At 43.3% G+C, this 21877-nt stretch overlaps 1 protein-coding gene across 1 annotated transcript in view; it reads right to left on the reverse strand.

The window, feature by feature from the left end:
* The window catches only part of LOC129326893 (uncharacterized), a 62668-nt gene that overhangs the window by 24142 nt on the left and 16649 nt on the right, over positions 1-21877 (reverse strand). The window contains exons 4-6 of the mRNA XM_054975218.1: positions 20600-20710; positions 15617-15798; positions 3632-3840 (exon numbers count right to left, since the gene is read on the reverse strand). Coding sequence (XP_054831193.1) covers positions 3632-3840; positions 15617-15798; positions 20600-20710 — 502 coding nt within the window. The remainder of the gene's footprint in view (positions 1-3631; positions 3841-15616; positions 15799-20599; positions 20711-21877) is intronic.

Below are 21877 nucleotides of genomic sequence, written 5' to 3' on the forward strand. Positions count from 1 at the left end.
TGCCCCTCCTATCCACTCCCACAGTCCTCCACTGGTTGCCAGACACTGCCTGGCAACCCTAGACTGAGTTGTGTTAATAAAATTGTATTAATTATTATGAGGAATAAAAAACGAATCTCTGCAAACGTTTTTAAAACTACACAGCTATTTTTCAATGATAGGACATTTTAGAAGGTAGTCATTCATAGGCTCACCATAAGTTGGAAGTGGCTTGATGTTACGCAACACACATTTTTCAACAACTGTCCATATCCATTCCCTGTATAACAGATGGGAGAAGTCTTGCTGTGTGTGTGAGGTGGGGTCAGGTACAAAAGATTGTGGTACTGAGTAGAGGATAGCTGTGTTACTTCTTTTAAAACAGAAGTCACGGATGAAATGTGCTGGAGAGGGGAAATACACAGCTGCTTTCATGTGTGTGTGTGTGGGGGGGAACTAAATGCAATATAACAGCTCCCCCCAGCAAGGACAAAATGGCGTGACAAACTTTATTGGTGCGCCTCATTTAAAAATATTTAGCTTGATGAGGAACCTCGTTGGCATTGTTTCATCGAAGGGCATTCTGCTGCTTAAGAATTATATCTAAAGGAATGAATAAAAATTGCAAAGGGCCAGGCACGCCACAATAACCATCCTCAAGTAAGCATAAACTGCCACAGCTTTACAGCAGTTGGCTGGATTTGACTGACCATCAGTTGTCTTCTATATAATTGTCTCTAGGAAGTGATTACACAAGTAATGGTTTCCAGGCTAACCATTGATGACATTGTAGCTACTGGCCTACAATCAAGACAAACCTGAAATGATTTTGCTAGTGTTTTCATACACATTTTCTGTGTAGTGCTTTCCAACTGGCATGTATCTTGTCCAATAAGAGCATAGATAGGAGTGCAAAATAATAGCAGCAGCGCCTCTCTCCTTTTGAAGAATACAGTGAAGGCAAGGAGCTAGTCATTCCTGGAAACCATTCCATCTACTTCAGGGCTCATTTCGAGGGGGAACATGCTGGAACACAGTTCCCGCAGTTCCCCAAAGAGGTCACATGTCAGGTGGCCCCGCCCACCTGACTCTCAGCCATTTTGGGCCCGTTTCAGCCTGTATTGGGGATGAAACAGCACGGATCGGGCCTCTGACAGGTGGTGGATCACTCTCTCATTCAGCAGCAGCCTGATTCTGACCATTTGGGGACCCTTTCCGGCCATTTTCAGCCCCCTTTTGCCATTTTGGGCCCAATTTCGGCCCTGAATGGCCAGGATTGGGTCCAAAACAGCCAGGACAGGTGATGTCAGGGGGTGTGGCATATGCTAATGAGTTATGCTAATGAGTTCCTCCAGCTCTTTTTCTACGAAATGAACCCTGATCTGCTTAAAGTTTGACAAGAGACGGCTCCCTTTTGATTTCCAAAAGAGACAGAGGGAGAGCAGAATACACCTATTATTTTTTTCATTAAGATAATAGATCAGTAAGTTTTTAGAGTGGCTTTGAGTTGTATACTGTATGTATATTTGCATAGTTAACAAATACATGGTTCTTGACCCCATAAATAGAATCTGAAAGGCATGCTTCTAGCATCAGGCTGAAAGTTAATGTACTGCTAAGAATCCATGTTTTTGACTTGACTTTGTATGTAGCTTGGTAACATATTTGAAGAAAAATGTGGCTTGCATGTGGACTTGAAGTGATCTTATCATCCAGTAAATAAACCCAAAGAACCTACTCATAAAATAGGGTTTCCACTGCCAGCTCCAACTTGGGAAATTCCTGGAGATCTAGGGGGTGAAACCTGGAGGAAGTTGGGTTTGGGGAGTGAAAGGACCTTGGCATGGCATAATTCCATAGAGTCCACCCCACAAAGTAGCCATTTTCTCCAGGTAAACTGATCTCTGTGGCCTGGAGACCAGTTGTAATACTGGGAGATCTCCAGCCGCTCCCTGGGGGCTGGCAACCCTGTCATAAAAGTACCCAGTGACAAATATTTTACAGTACCCCTAGGTCATCTGTTCAAGTGCTCCATCACTGCTACAAATTGGAAACTAACAGTTCTGTTATCTTTTTGGCTGCTGTTTGAGACCACTGTTTCTCTTTTTGTCCAGAGTAGGCACAGAGAATGGCTGCTAAGGCCACTTGTACGATTGTGGAGAATATTGGGTCCCTTCTCAGTCTTCTTTTCTTCTCCATACCAGCACTTTGAAAAAGCTTACATACTTCATATTCTGGATGTATTTACTAATTCAAGTTAAATTTCAATGTATTTTGTAGTACATGTAGCCAAACAAGGATAATGTTTCACTGTACCCCAGTATCCAGAGCCTGAACATAAATTCACATGAAGTGGAATGCTTCTTTTGAGTAGATCAGGGTCCCCAATTTTTTTGAACTTGGGGATGTAAATACAAAATGGCTGCTATAGGAGGCACAGCCAACCACAAAATGGCTGCCGCACGAGGCACACTGTCATAGAGTGAAGTCATTCATAACTCTAATAGTAACTATTCAGCATTTCAAGATGAAGCTAAGTTTAACAGGATGCCTTTTTAAATGAGCACATTGTTTTAAAACATTTTCTTGCATACACACAGTTTACCTTCAGTCACACAGTGAAGAGACTTGTGCTGTGGTGGCCATCTGCTGCCGAAATAACATTTTAAAAAATTGCACAGCCAGTCAGAAGCACTGCTGGGCAAAAACTCCACTTAGTCTCATCCACTTTATAAAAACACTTGGGCAGCCCCAGAAAAAGTGATGGTGGCTGATTCCGCACATGTTGGATAATGCACTTTCAATGCACTTTATCAATCGTTTGGGGTGGATTTTTTGTTCCACACACAAAAAAATCCATTCCAAATGATCTATAAAGAGGATTGGAAGTGCATTATCCAACGTGTGTGGAATCACTCGGTGAGTCCCATGCTGGGGACCTGTGAAGTAGATATTTGCCCTTCCTTTGCATATTGAGTAACTAAAACCAGTTTTAATCCTTTAGAAAGCAATTACTGTCATTTTAAATGTGAAATAAAAACTATTTTGAATCCAGATATTAGTAAACCAACATAAATTGTGATGTGAAACATCTATATTAATCAGTAACATTGTTGGAACTTGTAGAAATTTTTCTGTCCCCCAAAACGCATCAGTTTGTGGTGAAGTAAACATTCTTCAGTGGCAGTCCATAGTTTGTGCCAGAAAACTGACTAGTATAACACTTCAATTCGTCCCTGTATCATTTTTCTTTTGCAGAAACTCATGGGGGTTTTTCACCTCAGTTGTGACATTGGCTTAGCCAAAAAAGTACCCCAGTGGCAACACCAATAAATTTCTGGGAATGTTTTGTGCCACAGGTGTTGTTTTTTGTATATAGAAAGAAAACTCTATGTGGTAAATACTGCTTGTTTACTGACAAGCAACAGGCAATATCCTAAAAAGGATGAAGTTGTAATACTCCAAAAGTACAATGGCATGTATTTTTCTCACAGATAACTGTTAAAACATATAAACAAGCCCAACCTCTTTTGTCTGTTCTCCTATGCAACGTTCCTGTAATACAGAATGTGAAGAAAAAACTCATAGAGACTATTGCTCTCAAAATACATTTCTATTTCTTAAGAAGATGCTAGGCCAAACGAGTACTTACCACCACATGGCTGGTGCGTCAGTTCCATTTTGCAGTTCTTTGTACTGTCTCCATTGTTCTCCTGTTTCTTCTCAACATTGTCTCGCTCTGTGCCTCTGAGAGGTTCACCTGTACCGAAGAGCTGCCCATCATCAAACACTGGCTGTTGGGCCGAAGTCTTCTTTCTTTTCTTTTCTTTTCTCTCACCTCGTATGTTACTCCATTGGTTCCTAATCCAGCAGAAAAATGTAAATGTTCATAATTGCTTATATCAGAAGTTTTCAAACTGTGCTTCATGAAAGCTTGTCTAAATTAGAAGATTAGTAACACTGGACAAGCTTTTCTGATTGTTACGGAATTATCCTTCCACTGCAACGTTTTTACAATTTTGGAATTCCTACCTGACACACAAATAGACTGTGCTACACATGAAATGTTCCTCTTGATAGCATGTGTTTACTATTTTGTGTAAATAAGGCAACACATGTATTTTTCACATCCTTACAAATCTGGGTTTCCAGTCATGTAGCGAAGCTGGAAAATGTGCACGTTGCCCAATTCGAACCAAATGGTGAGTTTGCCCAATTTTATTTTATTTTATTTAAATTTTACTTATTATTTATTTATTAAAAACATTTCTATGTTGCCTTCTCATCCAACTCAGTGCCCCCAAGGGGGCAAATCACATGTCTTCAGAGGATTATATATACAGTAGGAGCGCCAAAATCGTAATGAGTGAAAAGGCCAACATTCTATCTTTAGTTCATGTGAGGTTCCACGGAAGACGCGCAGGGGCCAATGTCGAAAGCATTTCCTGAAGGAATAAAGTTTGAAACCACAGACTCATTTAAGATAAAAGGAAATAAAATGAATCCAACTAAATACAAATAGTGTAACAATAACAACTCAGTAATGCAGTAGAAAGCACAGATGGGGCTAAAATTGTTTTAAATAACACATATTTTTAAAAGTGAAGGATTTTATAAAATAGAAGCATATTTTTGTAAAATAGAAACAGATTTCAAAAGTGGAAAGTGTGGGTTTTTTCATTTTGCAAAACGGTATTTTGGGAAACGAAAATTAATATTGCAAAAGCAGTAGTAACAGAGCGAAACCGCAGTGATTATTGGCAGTACTGAAGGTAATATGCCATGTTCCCACCCCTGTCTCACTGTATGCAGCCAAAAGAATGAAATGTTGACCTGGCACTACCTTCGCCTCTCCATTTTGGCTAAGCATCCCATATCTCCATACATAGGGTACGGCTTTAGTGTAGATGGCAATATAATACTCATATAAGCAAAGCTCTTTGAATTTCAAGCCTCTTGTGTCCTGTGAATCACTTATTTATATCCATTCCTGAAAAATTCAGCTTTTCCAAAAGAATATTTTCACTTTTCTTTTCCAAATGAAATTGCTGATGCTTAAGGCAGGGTTACAGAGGCACAATGGCAGTGGGCTAGCTTTAGTTTTAGTTTTTGTGGTTAGCTTGGCCACAGGCCATGGTGGTGAGGTCTGAAGGAAGAATGCGGTTTTTCCTTGTTACTTTGTGGTTTGACTTTCTGCAGAGAGGTTGGATACAAGCTATTTCTCTTCCCATCACATGACCTGAACTAACTTATGTTGAGAGTATCAGGAAGTTGGTGGTTGTTCTGTACAACAGGGGTTACTATCTTCTCAAATAGTTGGCAGTTTCATAACTGCCACTGGACACTATATTCACCCTTTAGTATCTGGCTATTACCCTCAAGATATTGACAGATACGAGGAAATTCGGGAACCAACACAATTAAGGAATCAGGGAGGAGAATGCAAAGACATTTTATTCCACTTGTTTTTCCTTTCCTTTCTGGGCTGAGGTGGGCGAATCAGGCCTGTGGGAGTGCTCCTGCACTTCGCAGTGGCCCAATCCGGGCTGATTTGGGCCTGAATTGGGGACAGATCACGCCCGTGGGAGCATGCCGCAACCCTTGTTGGATCGCACAATCTGCCAGTGGAAAGCGCTGATGTCTAAGGGTCTTTTATATTTTTTAACTTTACTTCATTTATATCCAGGCTTTCTCACCAATGAGGGCCCAAAGCAGCTTACATCATTCTCCTCTCTGCCATTTTATCCTCAACCTTGTGAGGTAGGTTAGGCTGAATGTGTGGCCATTTCCACACGGCTTACCTTGTTCTGGAAGACAGCGAAATCTCACGCGAAATCGCGCGAGAAGAAGCTGTTATCGCATGAGAAGACGTGATAACAGAGTCTTCGTGCGAGATTTCGTGTGAGATTCCGCTGTTTTCTGGAACAAGGTAAGCCGTGTATAAACAGCCTGTGACTGGTCACCCGGTGAGCTTCCATGAAAACGTGAGGATTTGAAGCTGGGTCTTCCAGATCCTAGCCCATCACTCCAACCTTTATACCATGTTGGCTCTTCTAACCTTCCCCTCTCCCCAGTAGCAATTTCTGACCATGGAATTTTGTTCCTGGGGGGTCACAAGGGCACATATGGACTAATAGCTATGTAGGTTGAAAGGCTACAGTGAAGAGGGGGCCAAAATGCTCCCTTTTTGTGTCAGAGTGGAAGTTCCACTGGTGGAAGCATCAAAGGGAGCAATTTTGCCCTCTTCTCATGGCAACCTCCTGACCTGCATGGCTATTACTCCACATGGGATATACAGCCTCAGGAATAAATTGTCCAGGTGTTTGGAAATGGTTACTGGGTGGAGAGATAGAACTGGAGAAATCAGGGATCTGTGCACAGATCTTGCAAGGTCCATGAGCCAACATGAACTTCAACATTGTGGTCTCCATGCCCAAATGTCTATTGAAATGTCTACCAGTTGTTAGCATCCGGAACGCACAAGCTCAATAAAACAGTTATTGTTTACTACTACTACTACTACTACTACTACTACTACTACTACTACTACTACTACTACTACTACACTATCATCATCATCATCATCATTATTTATATCCCGCCCTCCCTGCAAGTGGGCTCAGGGCGGGTTACAACAGAAGATAAAATATACAAGATAAAATCACAATAAATTAAAACAGCTTTCTAATAAAACACCTACTCACTGTATAAAAACCATATAACATCTGACGGAGGTTGAGGTGCGGCTTAACCATGTGTGGTCACTCATATATGGGGGGTAGATGGTCAATACCCCCCACAGACATCGAGGAAACCAGGAGAGAGAGGCTCATTTGGTGGAAACCCTGATAGCCTCAACCATACGCCTGGTGGAACATCGCCGTCTTACAGGCCCGCCTGAAGGAGACGATCTTCGCGGGCCCGGGTGTCCTCAGACAGAGAGTTCCACCAGGTCGGGGCCAGGACCGAAAAGGCCCTGGGCCTGGTTGAGGCCAATCGAGCCTCCCTGGGGCCAGGGAACACCAGTAGGTGCTTACCGGCTGATGATTTACCTAGTTATAACAATAACTTCCTTAAGTTACCCCTTTCAGCTTCCTGCCATGTTCAAACCCATAAAGGGGGAGGAAGTCCGCCACATCATTTAACCACATCAAGGGTGATAATAGCAGCCTTGAAAAATCTGCTTTGTGTCAGGGGGAATCTTGACTGGGCACAGCTCAGAGAGTGAAATTGGAAACAGTCACTTTGGGGGCGGTGGGGTCAGACTAGTTACCATTGATTTTTTTAAACCAGAATTTTTCTTATGCTAAATCCAAGATTCAATTCTATCATGTCACAAGTAAAAAGACAGTTCTTCTGCAAAATTCTTAAGTGCTCTGGGTAGGGCAATGTGCCCCGAGCTATAGCCCTGTCAGGGCCTCAGTCAAGCCTGCCTTTCAAAGCAGTTTGAGGCAGAAGTGAAATTCTTGACAGTTGCTCAATCCAACCCCTGCTTTCAAAGTTATAATGAGCTCTAGTCACCTAGTTTTATACTTTTCTCTGTAACCATGAGTTAACCATTGCTTTAAAAAGAAAGGAAGCCCAGATTTGGAACATGGCACTTTCTACAGCTTTAAAAAAAAGACAAGCGAAAACCCTTCAAACTGCCAAGATGAAACATAGAGCTTCTACATAAATGTGAAGGACACACAGCTGTAGTTTCATCTTGAAATCACAATAGTTTTCTAATAAACTTATCTCCTGTACTGCAAAGCGGTATCCTAACACCAAATTTTATAATACCAAGGAATTCTTTTTATTTTGTAAATAATTACAACTGTCCTTAGCTTAGAATATTTTACAGGGAAATGTTCATTATGAGCCAGTTGATCAGTGTGTTAGACTTTGGAGACAGGAGGGCAAATCCCAGTTCAATTACAGAGTTACTTGATATCTTCCAGATTTTTCAGTGGTAATTATCAATCTGTTAAATGGGAATAATAATAGTTTACTTTAGAGGCTTGTTGTGAAGATGAATTATAGATGGATTTAAAGCACTAGGTTTTACAATGGATAACAACTTTCATGCAGTGAGATGTATTTTTTTTTAATCTTAAGTCTGGACCAGAGCGTCACAAAAATCATTGTGGTACGGAAAGTTAAGCAGATGATAAGCTCTCCCTTTGGTGGAGCCATTTTACAACTGTCTCCAAGTTGTAGACTCTGGAGCACTGGCAAAAAAGGTAGATCCTTGGAGCCTAAAGTGTGCTTACCAAAGTGACTTGACAAAGGTCATGCTGATTAAAATATGAATTAGAACCCAGAATTAAACGGAAAACCCATCGCCACCATATTACGTATCCTGAATTTCTTATTGTGGTGGGGGAGAATCTTCTATGATTATTGAAGAAAATGGCAGCATGCATATTGATTGACACAGTTAATGCCAGATTAGACCAAACACTGAAAAATCAGTAAGGTCAGTTAAGATTGCACATAACAGAATCTCTCTTGCCGTTGCTTTAGGATTAAGAGCAACATCCATGTAATTGCAACTGCAGTCAGACTTCTGGCCGGGATGAACTCGTGTGGAAGTGCTTTTGGGGTGCTATGTGCATGCCACCTTTGAGATTGCTGCCATGGTATTATGTTTCTGTCACAGAAATCTTAGCAGCAGTATATATTCCACTTCATTAGAAAGACAGACCAATAGGTTGGCTGTTTCCACACTAGTCATCTTCATCCAGAACGCTGCGGAACGTCACGAAAAAAACATGGAAGATAGCGTCTTTTCCTGCGAGTTTTGCACAATGTCGTGCAAAACTTGCACGAGAAGATGCTATCTTCCGTGTTTTTTCCTCAACATTCGGCACTCTGCAGCATTCTGGGAGAAGGTAAGTAGTGTGGAAATGGCCATTGTTTGGATTCCTCAATGGAGTGGAGAAAAGTGGGTTAAAAGTATCTAAACAAACAAACAAACCAGAATTGTCAATATTTTTCTCTTCTGGGTTAAATTAATGGGAAGGGTGCTGAGGAGGATTACTGTGAATGGAATATTAGAAATAGTTACATTTCATTTGGTAGCAGAGTTAATCAGTCAGAAGTGTTTTCTCCAATGTGCAGTAACAAATCCTCAGACAATCGAATTCAGAAAAGATAGCACTTACAGTTTATTGAGGTAGATTCCATGCACAGCAATATCTTGGAATAGAAAGAAAGAGTCCTCGTCTAAAGAATCACTTTCCCTATTACCATGGCCAGCTTGCACAGCATTGAGCCTGGATGTGGGTGTGTGGATAAGTCCTTCATGGCATGAAGCAAGAAGGAAGATTCTCCCAAAGGAGGAGTTCCCACTTTAAACAAAGAGAAGCTGCGTAAGAGAGTAACACATGTACACAGAGAAACTTGCAGTGCCCCCAGTGTCCAGGGCATACTGAGTTGCCTATTCCACCATGGAAGAAGGGGATTTCACTGATTCTCCCTTCCCACTGTACTACCCCAGTTCCCCTCTCATGTTGTTCTGGGGTGGGGTCATTCCCTGTCTCCCAGGTGCAGCATTTGGGGGGGGGGCATTTTGATCTATAGCATGAGGGAGGAGGGGAGGGTGGTCTACTCTGCTGAAGATAATCTCTTCTGTCAGCAGGAATGTTCTGTGGGATCAGCCATTGTGCTCTACATGAGGCTGCCTTTGAAAATGGCCAGGAACCCTCTATTAGTGCAAAATGCAATAGCCAAATTGTTGAAAATAGACATTGTATCATGGATGAATACTTGTCAGGGATGCTTTAGGCTGATCCTGCACTGGGCAGGGGGTTGGACTAGATGGTCTGTATGGCCCCTTCCAACTCTATGATTCTATGATTCTATTATGTCATTATGACAATTGTATCGGCTGTCTATTCATATCTGAGCCCAATTTACAGTTGCCTTCTCCCACAATTCTCTTCCCCTTCACTAAAATCCGAGGCTCTTGTTGATACATCCCTCCATTATTGCTGCTGAGATGAGCAATAAGATGAAGAGCCTTTTCCGTTGTGGCACCCTGATTATGGAATGCTGCACCCTCCTGTACTGACATGGTACCCGGACGGTCAAACTTTCAATGACTGGTGAAAAATGGATTTATTTTGTACTGAATATTTATGATTTTTATGGCTTTGGCCATGAAATTTGGGATATAATTTTTTCAAAATAAATATCCGTAAGTTGCTTTTTCCAGGACAAAAGTCATCCCTTTTGTCACTTGAAAAAATCTACCAAAAGAGAACTCCTTTCTGCCTTCAACTGAGAGCTAGCGAGCATATTATTTACCCTGTTTGTCCATTCTGACCTTGTCACTGGTTATATATAATTATAAAGTTCATTAGAAGAATTGTTTGTTAAGTATAATAAAGACAACTTTATATTTATAGAAAGCTATAAATCCCAGCTAGGTGAAGGTGGGGAGCCGACATTGCCACCTTCTCCACTCCTGATCCCAGCCAGGTGAAGGGGGCGGGGCGGGAATTGCCACCTGCTCCGCTGCTGATGCCAGCTGGGTGAAGGGGGGCGGGCATTGCCTCCTGCTCTGCATTTGATCCCGTCTGTGTGAAGGGGTAGGTGGGCATTGCCACCTGCTCTGCAGCTGATTCCGGTGGGTTGAGGGGGGAGCAGGGTTTGCCACCTGCTCCGCTCCTGATCCCAGCTGGGTGAAGGGGGGATGGCATTGCCACCTGCTCCACATCTGATCCTAGATGGTTGAAGGCAGGGATGGGCATTGCCACCTGCTTGGCTGCTGATCCCGGCTGGGTGAAGGCAGGGGGTGGGCATTGCCACCTGCTCTGCTCCTGATACCAGCTAGGTGAAGGCAGGAGGCAGGCATTGCTGCCTGCTCTGTGCCTGATCCCAGCCTGGACTTCCCTCCACAGCACACTCTCAGAGGGACGGCGTGCCACGGAGGGAAATCCAGGTTGCCTCTTCTGGGCTTCCCTCCACAGCAGCACCCTCTGGAGGTGCACCAGGGTAGGAAATGAGTTGTCTGGAACACTGTTCGCCTTTTATTTAGTAGGATACCTTAATTTGCTCCAGACTAGTTAGAGAAACAAGTTACATTGCCTTAGACTTCCCTTAATTGTTTTTCTAGTTAGTTTTCATGGCTTTTTGCTTTGTTCTTGCTGCTTTGATTCCGTGATACTCTCGTGTCTATACTTCAACTGAGCGCTAGAAAGCATATTATTTACCCTGTTGTAAAGACCACAAAACATAGATGTCTATGGTCTTCAAAACCATTTAGCCTTCCTGCCAGTTGACAGATACTGTAAGGAATTTTGTTTCTTGCTCCCAAGTTGTACTTGAGTGTATAGTGGTTTTTCACGGTGGGGGCAGGGGAGGGGACAACCTGCAAAATTTAAGATAGAAAATCATCTCATTTTTTAAACATATCCACTGAATATACAATTACATTTGAAACATCTTTTAAGAATTTGGATATTCTACATCAAAGCAATATAATGCCCATATAAAGGCACCTAAGGTATCCCATTCCCTGGATGGGGCAGAGGATGCCCCGCTTTCACCTTCTAACCCCCACTACCCCCCGCCACCACTCAACTGGACAATGGGGGAGAAGGCTGCAGGAATGGGCCTCCCAGGCGTGCTCCTGGGGGTGGTGGTGTGATGATGTTCCTTCTGGGAGTGACATCACTGCACCATCCCGAGAGCATGCGTACACTTTGCAGTGGGCTGATTTGGGCCCCAAATGAGCTGAATTGGGCCCATTTGAGGCCCAAAGTGGCCCATTGCGAAGTTCCTGCGTGCTCCTGCACCTGTGTAGTGACATAACCAGAAGTGATGTCATCATGCAGGGCCGCCCATGCAAAGTGCATGCAAGCATGTTGGGGCCACAAGACAGGTAAGCAACAGGACTGCAACCTCCCATCGGCACGGTAACAGTGTAAGTGGTCATAGTTGCCCTCATGATATTATGGCAATATCATAAGTCCCTCTGCTCACGTGTTTAAAACACAGACAAGCTGCCTGGCTAGGCAGGAGATGGAAAAGTACCGGAATGTGAGAAGAGAAGTAAGACTAACTTAGCCACATACTCCGGAGAACAATGGAGGTCTCCAGAAGTAGTTGAATGAATCCATTCACACACCCTGCCAATTCTACCCTTTACCCACTCGCCTATTGGAACCTTGCCCATCCAGCCATTGCGGGTCATCAAATAATCTTTTTACACCTATAGTTCCTCCCAGGAAGACCTAATCAAACCTTCCTTATTCATTGTCCCACCCTGGAGACGGTTTCCCAGTCCTTTCTCCCACCCTGGGAAGACCCATTAAGGCATTTAGGGCAGAGACTCTCAGCCCTGCCTCAAAGCATGTTTCACAGTATATATGACTGTCCTGCCATGTGCCCAGTGTGTGTGTGTGTTCTGGACCCTCCACACGCTCTCAGATGGCATGTCTGAGCCCCTTCTCCCTCTTGCCATGAAGTACTGCTCACCGAAGCTGCTCTCCCTTGGACACCCTCAATCTTCTGGACCTGGTAACTATAAAACCAACTCTGCAACTCTCTCCAACTTTCCTCCCTGTTTTTTCTAATTAGCTCTGTATGTGTGTGTGTGTGCTGTGTGTTTTGTGTGCAATTGATCTGTAATATTTTAAATAAAAACCTCTTTTTGATTGAATATCTGCCTGCTTATTGAAAGGGTTCTCCAGGGGAAGGGATCCTCGTAGACAGTGGCGCATAAGATCCCATAGCAAGATCCCATAGCTAGCAAGACGCCTCTTGCATGGCCGTCTTCTTTGCTGCTAATCCCCCCCCCCCCCGCCCACACACACATACATAATTCCCTTATTGCAAGGAGACCAATTCAGGTAACAACGGGATTTGGTAACCCTAACCTAAATGTACCGGAAGGTATATGGAATATTGTAGAATATCACATTGGGTTGATAGCTATGAGCTTTGAACTTGATGCAGGATTTGCTCATAGAACAGAAAGATGACACTTTTCACATCTGAAAGGATGCATTCACATTTCCCAGAGGCCCCACTGTGTACAAGGCAAGTTCTTTCTTCAGGGCATAGTTTGCGTTATTTCAAGTATATGTCAATTGCTGTCTAGAAGAAAGAACGGACAGAGCCTGGCAACGTTAACATGCAAAGCTGATTATTTTTGAAAAGTTACGCTATAAAATTTGCCGACTGTTTTCATAACTTGGTACGCTACACTATTATGCTTCTAGCAATCGTCATATATTGAAGGTTTCCAGGGCTTTTTTTCTGGGAAAAGAGGTGGTGGAACTCCGTGGGTTGCCCGTGGAGAAAATGGTCACATGGTGGGTGGCCCTGCCCCCTGATCTCCAGACAGAGGGGAGTTTAGATTGCCCTCTGCGCCATGGCGTGGAGGGCAATCTAAACTCCCCTCTGTCTGGAGATCAAGGGGCGGGGCTACCCGCCATGTGACCATTTTCAAGAGGTGCCGGAACTCTGTTCCACCGTGTTCCCGCTGAAAAAAAGCCCTGAAGGTTTCTATGAGAGCTTGTTTTGAACAATGTATATAGATAGAGTGGCCTTCTCTCAGTTGGCCCCATGCCTCCATATCTGAAGGCTTCAGTGAAGGAATGGGAGGATCCATGAATTAGGGAGGGCATTTTATGGATACCCGTTAGGAAGGACAGTGTTGGCAGGATATTCTTTGACCAATTGGGCCTCCCGGGAAAGAAGGCAAAAATTCTACGGATTCCTTTCTGCTTTGAGTGAAAACCATTTTTGATCTGACCAGATGGAATTAATCCACACTGTTTGGATCACCTTTGTTCCAAACAGCTTTGGTATCATTTTCTCAGACTGACCTTTTCCTTTGTAAACATATGGTGCTATTTTTTAAATGATACAACAAAATCCATGGGAAGGAACACAGAGATCTTAGAATAATAGGTTTCAGTTTATTTAACACAGTTGATGCGCATCTTTGGCTGTTTTCACAGAGAGCGATCCTTCTCAGAATGATGAATCAGGCATGTTATGAAACTTTAGTAGTAACTTTGGCACAGTAAACAGGCCCAAGCCTGATAGGCCATTTAGAGCTCCCTGTCTGGGTCAAAGTCTGTTTATTGATTTTGTCCCTACTTGTTTAGATTTCCATAGTCTGTTGTCTCTCCAAGAATCTTCTGTGGATTTAAGAACCTGAAAATGCATTCCTATCATGCTACACTCTTTAAAAAGTGACATGTATTTTCTTGACCCAACACATTCTTTATCAGCACCAAATTTAGAAATCATCTGCTTAAGGCAGATGTGAGCAGTTTCACAGAATCACAGAGTTGGAAGGGGCCATACAGATCTTCTAGTCCAACCCCCTGCCCAATGCAGGATGAGCCTACAGCATCCCTGACAAATATTCATCCAGCCTCTTCTTGAAAACTGCCAGAGAAGGAAAGCTCACCACCTCTCTAGGCGGCTGATTCCACCTTTGAACTACTCTGACAGTGAAAAAATTTTCCCTAATATCCAGCCAGTACCTTTCTGCAGGTAATTTAAGCTGGTTGCTTCGGGTCCTATCCTCTGCTGCCAACTGGAACATCTCCTTGCCCTCCTCCAAATGATAGCCTTTCAAATATGTAAAGAGCAATCATGTCTCCCTCAGTCTCCTCTTCTCCAAACTAAACATTCCCAAGGCCCTCAGCCTTTCCTCGTAGGGCTCAGTCTCCAGACCCCTGATCATCCTCGTCGCTCTCTTCTGCACCCTCTCAATTTTGTCCACCTCCTTTTTGAAGTGGGGCCTCCAGAACTGCACACAGTACTCCAGGTGCAGCCTGACCAAGGCAGTATAGAGAGGGACTATGACCTTCTGTGATTTCGATGCAATGGCCCTTTTGATACAACCCAAGACTGAGTTTGCCTTTTTTGCCACCACATCACGCTGACTGCTCATATTTAGTTTACAGTCCACTCTTACCCCAAGATCTCTTTTGCATATACTACTACCCAGAAGTGTATCCCTCATCCTGTATTTGTGCTTCACATTTTTGTGGCCCAGATGTAATACTATGCACTTAATCTATGTTGAATTGAATCCTGTTCACAACCGCCCACTTCTCCAGAGTATTCAGGTCTTGTTGAATTTTAACTCTATCTTCTTGGGTGTTTTCCACTCCTCCCAATTTGGTATTATCAGCAAATTTAATGAGTAGCCCATTTACCCCTTCATCCAGATCATTGATAAAAATATTGAAAAGTACCGGGCCCAAAACCGAGCCCTGCGGCACCCCACTGGACACTTCCCTCCAATCTGATGAAACGCCATTGACCACCACTCTTCGGGTGTTGTCCTCTAACCAGTTCCCTATCCACTCAACTGTCCTATAGTCCAGTCCACAGTTTGTTTAGTATAACTGGTACCAGTGGAAATACCTTGATCTAGAAGGCCAAACTGATTTTGTATTTTATACTTCATATATATAATGCACATATCTTTGCATGACGGCTGTGGGCATCTAGTCACAGTTAGTGGACTGAACCCAGTGATCTTATATCTGCAGTATCCACTGCTGAATTTTGTCAGTATAAAAACAGGAATAGGGCAGCCATTGAATGAAAGGAAAGTCAGGTGATATGGACACTGCTATAGAACAGATGCTTGAGACAAAGTGCAAAGAAGGACACTTACTTGTGATGGACCAATGTTGATGAATTTTTCAGGTTCCATCTCTTTTCCGGCCCCAATTGCCCGTTTGTGGGCCACAGCCTGGCCTTTCTGTTGATGGGGCTGCTGGGAATGAAGGAATCTGAACCAAACATAATCACCACAGCGATAGGCTCTCCAGGAATAAAGGATCCACCTGTATTTCCCTGGGAGGTGAAAACAGGAGAGGTTCAGATTTTAAGGGACACCTTCCATGTATTAGCCCCCCCCCCCAAGGAAATGGGAAGTTGCTACCCTCTCATTTTGGAGGAAAGATTGATGTAAGGATATGCAGGGCAGGGAGACGTGCATTGCCACTTCCAATTTTATGTCTTTTCTGTTTATAAAAACTTTCCCTAGCTATTTTATGCTGCTGCCCCTTTCTATGCTGCTTTAAATGTTTTATTAATTTATAGTTTTTGTATTGTTTGTTTTTAGCTATTGACTATCAGTAAAAGGGTTGCCAAGTCTGGGTTGGGAAATTCCTAGAGATTTTGAGGGTAGTGTTTGGGGCATGACACCATAAAAGTCCACCCTCCAAAGCAGCCATTTTCTCAATGAGAACAGATCTCTGTCATGTGGAAAGAAACTGTAATTCTGGGAGATCTCCAGGCCCCACTTGAGGTTGGCAACTCTAATCCGTAAGTTGTGGTATGTGTTTGTCTAAAGAGGCAAAGCTGCTTACCAGTATGTATATAATCAGGGCTTTTTTTCAGCTGGAATGCGGTGGAATAGAGTTCCGGCACCTCTTGAAAATGGTCACATGGCTGGTGGCCCCACCCCCTGATCTCCAGGCAGAGGGGAGTTGAGATTGCCCTCCGCGCTGCTCCAGCAGCGCAGAAGGCAATCTAAACTCCCCTCTGCGTGGAGATCAGGGGGTGGGGCCACTGGCCATGTGACCATTTTTGCCAAGGGCAATTTAAACTTTAAAAACTCCCCCTTGTTCCAGCTGACCCAAAGTGACATCATTGTGCAGTCCTGAGTTCCACCACCTCTTTCCTAGAAAAGAGCCCTGTATATAGTAATAATGATATCTAGCAATTTTTGTTGCTGCTGTTATTGACATATTCATGTGAATTTTAGCTCATGCATCCTAAATTCTGAAGGCCTATATTAGTTCTTTGGGACTGAAAACCTGGCTAAGTGAATTAGCATGGTCTCTCTTGTATTCGCGGAAAACCACTTGTACTTAATTACTCCCTCCTGGAAAGATGCGGTATGCTAGTCAAGGTTGTCTAGTTTAGTTGATCTTTGCTATGAGACAGCTGACATTACATATGGAAACACTGCAAAATTAGAAGAACTTGGAATGAACTATAGAGAAAGAAAGTTTCCACAAGAGAGTGGTGTACTAGTTGTGGATGGGTGTCTTGAATGTTTCTCTCACATTGTTTCATGATACCAGATTTTCTGATTTTTTTAAAAATGAAGATTTATGAAAGGGTGGTGGGTTTTTTTGGCAGAATAGATACATGTTTACATATGTATTTTGGACTTTGTGAATTGGATCTTGCAGATAAACTGACAGAAGGAGTTGGTGGACTGGATCACTGTCTTCCCTTTCCTCTAGCAGTCTGAGAATCCTCTGTGAGGATCCTCTCTGAACAAAATATGCCACAGTCTGAGGGGCTGTAGTGAGGAGAGGAAGTCTAGTGACATTGCCGCCTCTTCCCCCCCCCCAACACAAGCTGCCAACTCAGGGCCAAGCTACAAGTGACGAATGACACTTGAACGGCAAGTGAACAGGCTCACATGTATTCCTCCCTGTTCGCTTGTGCTCTACTTGCGCTCCACTTGAGAGAGACATAATTATTGTCAGTAGAGCAGAGAGAAGGGAGATACTGTGCACTTTTTGGGGAAAAAATGTTGCTTATTTCGATGCATGGCTATGAAATTCTCCAAACAAAAGTACGCATTTGGATTTTAGGTATAGTACATTGAAGCCTCTGACCCTATGAGATCCAAACTTGCATATTTCATGACGGCACTCTCACAGATTATTGGACTGCATAACTTCTTTCTCCAGCCTCCTTCACCTTTCAAAAACACAGCACAAAACTGTTAGCTTTGCCTGTTTGTAGGGTTGCCAACTCCGCATTGGGAAATTCCTAGAGATTTGAGGCTGGAGACCGGGAAGGCAGGATTTGAGGAGGGGAGGAACCTCTGTGGAGTATAATGCCATAGAGTCTACCCTCCAAAGTAGTTAATTTCTTCATGGCAGCTTCTCTCTGTTGTCTGGAGACTAGTTGTAATGAGATCTCTGGCTCCACCGGGAGGTTGGCAACCATGCATGCCTTCTGGATAATGACAGATATCAGGCACTGAGTTACTAGGTCATCAGCCTTCACGTTTAATTTAAAAGCAACATTCTTTTTTTTTCCTATAAAGAGAGGAACACAAGGCCTGTTCTCTCTCCCCTGTCATTGTTTGGTCTCCAGAATCAGGAATGTTGAAAGAACACGACTGTAAACAACTCTCACCTGACTTTCTTGATGATGGCTGGATTCAGTTCAAAATCTCCTTAGGAGTGAGCAAGTTGGCATGATGATGATTGGCCCTGAAAGTCTGGAAAGTCTAGAAACCTTTCCTACTCTGTATAGTATGGCCTTCTGTCCAAACCAACGGACACTCACCGGAACCTTCCGGAACCTTTCCCTCAGGCTCCTGTGATGTAGCCTGCTGTCTCTCTTTAAGAACATAAGAAGAGCCCTGCTAGGTCAGACCAATGGTCCATCTAGTCCAGCATCCTGTCTCACACAGTGGCCAACCAGTTGGCACGGAGGGCCAATAACAGGGCATAGAGGCCAAGGCCTTCCCCTGAAGTTGCCTCCTCGCACTGGTATTCAGAGGTAATGTAAAGATTCCCTTTAGACACCATGGCTAGTAGCCAAAGATAGACCCATCCTCCATGACTCTGTCTAATCCCCTGTCTATGCCTGTAGCCATCACTACATGCTCAGGCATTGGATCCCAAATCTTAACCACCCATTCTGTCAAGAAATATTTCCTTTTATCTGTCCTAAATCTACTGGCCATCAGCTTCATTGTATGCCTTTGTGTTCTGTGCCATCTCCCTATCTTCCTTTAGCAGTCCTTTTATTCCTTGGTCACCCAAAGGCCCAACTACATGTCTGGTTGGTTTCCTAGTCTGGATAAATTTAAAGAAATGTTTGTTCGTCTTGATGCTCTTAGCAATCTGCTCCTCAGATTCTCTGTTTGCCTGCCTAGTTTTTAACTTGCATTTCTTTTGCCAGACTCTGTGCTCCTTTCTGTTCACTTCATTGGGGTAGACCTTCCATTTTTAAAAATAAGCCATGTTGCTTTTTATGGCTTCCTTGACTTGGGTCTTTACCATGCAGGCATTCTCTTAGACTTGGCAATACCTTCCTATTACCTGGGAAATGCATTCTATCTGGGCTTCAATTGTGTGGTTAATTAGCTTCCAAACATCCCCTAATGATTTGGCTGTCTTGTGTTCCCCTTTCAGCTTTCTTTTAACTATTCCCCTCATTGTTGTAAAGTTCCCTCTTTTAAAATCCAATGCTACTGTTTTGGACTTTAGGGACAACTTTCCATTGACATGAATGCTGAACTTAATAGCATTGTGATCGCTGTTCCCAAATGGAGCAATGCTATATACATGGGCTTGAGCCCCATTCGAAACCAAGTTCAAGGTCACTGCCCCTCTAGTTGGTTCTGTGACCAACTGTTCCAATGCACGGTCATTTATGATGTCTAAGAATCTCATTTCTACAGTATGACTCAAACACATGTTTACCCAGAAGATGAGAGGGTAGTTGAAGTCACCCATCATCACAACATTATCTGCTTTAGTTAACCCCCTTATTTTCATCTCCACCCCCAGATTATCTTCAAGGGTTTGATCAGGTGGGATGATAACAACAACAACAACAACATCGGATTTATATACCGCTCTTCAAGGCAACTTAACACCCACTCAGAGCGGTTTACAAAGTATGTTATTATTATCCCTACAACAATCACCCTGTGAGGTGGGTGGGGCTGAGAGAGTTTTGGTAGAGCTGCGACTGGCCCAAGGTCACCCAGCTGGCTACAAGTGGAGGAGTGGGGAATCTAACCCGGTTCTCCAGATTAGAGTCCCAACACTCTTAACCACTGCACCCCCACTTTGAAGTAAACTTTAGGGACCAATATCTCCACCCCTATTGCTTCTGTTGGGGAGTTCATTCCCTTAATGTTTTCTAACTTATTTGATTGTATGGCCTTTGTGACATACAATGCAATCTCCCCCCCACCAACATGTCCCTCCCTGTCCAGCCAATAGAACTTATGCCCATGGATGACAGCATGCCATTGATTTCTCCCATTACACCACATTTCTGAAACACCCTCTATATCTAAATTGTCATTTAGCACCAAACACTCCATCTCCTCCATCTTGGCTCAGAGGCTTCTAGGATTAGCATAGAGTTACCTATAGTGTGTTTTCTTCTCCAACAATCTTCTCCTCCCTTGGTCCCTTTGTCTCTGCACATGGCCCTCTTTTGCCATCCCACTCTCACTCCCGAGTTCTATTGTGTTCCTACCAATATTACCCTGAGTGTTTAAACTACCATTCCATGCGTAGTGCATTGCACTGTTTAAGAATAGTGCAATACTGCACTTAAACGCTCTTGCATTCATTTGTATATTGCTGCTCTTGAATAATGCAATAATTGAATCCCTTGATAATGCTAATTGCTGGTTGATACAGTGCCCCATTCCAGTCACCTGACTTTAAAAGACTAACCGGCCATCTATTGGTTGGAGGAAGGGGAGAGAGAGCACTTTAGGACTTTTTCCAATGCTAATCTAGAGAGTTTAGAAAAACACTGTATTGTAGAAAGTCTCCGTTTACACATTTCTGTGTACCAAACTCCTATTGAAGACACAAGAATAGAATCAGTAAAAAAGATGACAATTTATCCTTGGATCGTTGTAACTTACACATTGAAGAAGGATGCAAGGATCAGAAATGGTAGACTGTGGTTTCTTCCAATCTACTGGGATCCTGTGCTGCAGGCCATTGATTCCTAGAGAGATACCGGTTCTTTCCTCCTGTATGGAATGTATTCAGAAAAGTAGGTAAGGAGTGTTGTTTAGAGGGAGGTGGATTTCTTGGTCAACAGTACAGGCTTTCTCATAAACACCGGCATGCCTTCTGTTTTAGATGGTGAGCATCACAACATCCCAGGCCAATCCTGGAATGAAGGCATGAAAAGAAAGTAGAATATGTTTCCTTGTGAGGTTTAACCTTACCTAACTCCTGCTGATTTCCCAAAACATATGGCCAATGAAGGGTCCCTGCCCTGGAACGTAAAAGGATTGTACTGTTTTTAAATTATTGAACACATCGTGAAGGAAGAAAAGTTTATCCACTGGAGGATATGACCTAAGTCATAGAGAAGGCAATGTCCACTTCTTCTTCCACATCTTCGCTCACTATTGTGATGGAGTCTAATGGACAGTAAGACTTGCCAGCCTCATTTCTTAACTCTATCTGGGAATAATTAACTTTACAGACCAAGAGAGATGTCCTCTGTGACAAAGATAAAGATTGCTTATGGTGAGATAAGCCTTTTTTCTTCAAGAACAACAAGATTTTCAAGAATCAAAGGAGTCTTGAAAATTCTTTGAGACGGCAAAGGACTTTCATCAAAGGACTTTCAACATCAAAAGACTCTCAAAAGCTTATACCCTGCAAATCTTGTGGGTGCTACTGGAATCTTGCTAAATCAAAGTAATAAACAGGGCTTTTTTTCTGGGAAAAGAGGTGGCGGAACTCTCAAGAGGGAAATGAGGGAGAAATACACAGGCCCCCTTACAAAACGGCCATTACCTCCCCAGGGTTACTGATCTCTATCTGAAGATCGGGGGGTTGAGACTACCAGACACAAGAGGTGCCAGGCCTCCGTTCCACTGTGTTCCTACTGAAAAAAAGCCCTGGTAATAACTAAAGGGTTGGAATCAGATGAATATTTCCACAAGCACAAGGATTTCTGCCCATAGAGAGCCCCCCTGCATGGTCATTTGAAATCCTGTTCCTGTAGGAAAAGGAATCCCCAAGAATAAACTTTCATGTGGCATTTCAGGCAGTAGGTGAGAAAATTGTGCTCTATGGGCAGAAATGCTTACACCCACAAAACAATCTACTGTGGACAGGGCTTTTTTTCAGCTGGAACGTGGGGGAATGGAGTTCCGGAACCTCTTGAAAATGGTCAGGGG

This window comes from Eublepharis macularius, chromosome 4, assembly GCF_028583425.1.
Source record: "Eublepharis macularius isolate TG4126 chromosome 4, MPM_Emac_v1.0, whole genome shotgun sequence".
Lineage (NCBI taxonomy): Eukaryota > Metazoa > Chordata > Lepidosauria > Squamata > Eublepharidae > Eublepharis > Eublepharis macularius.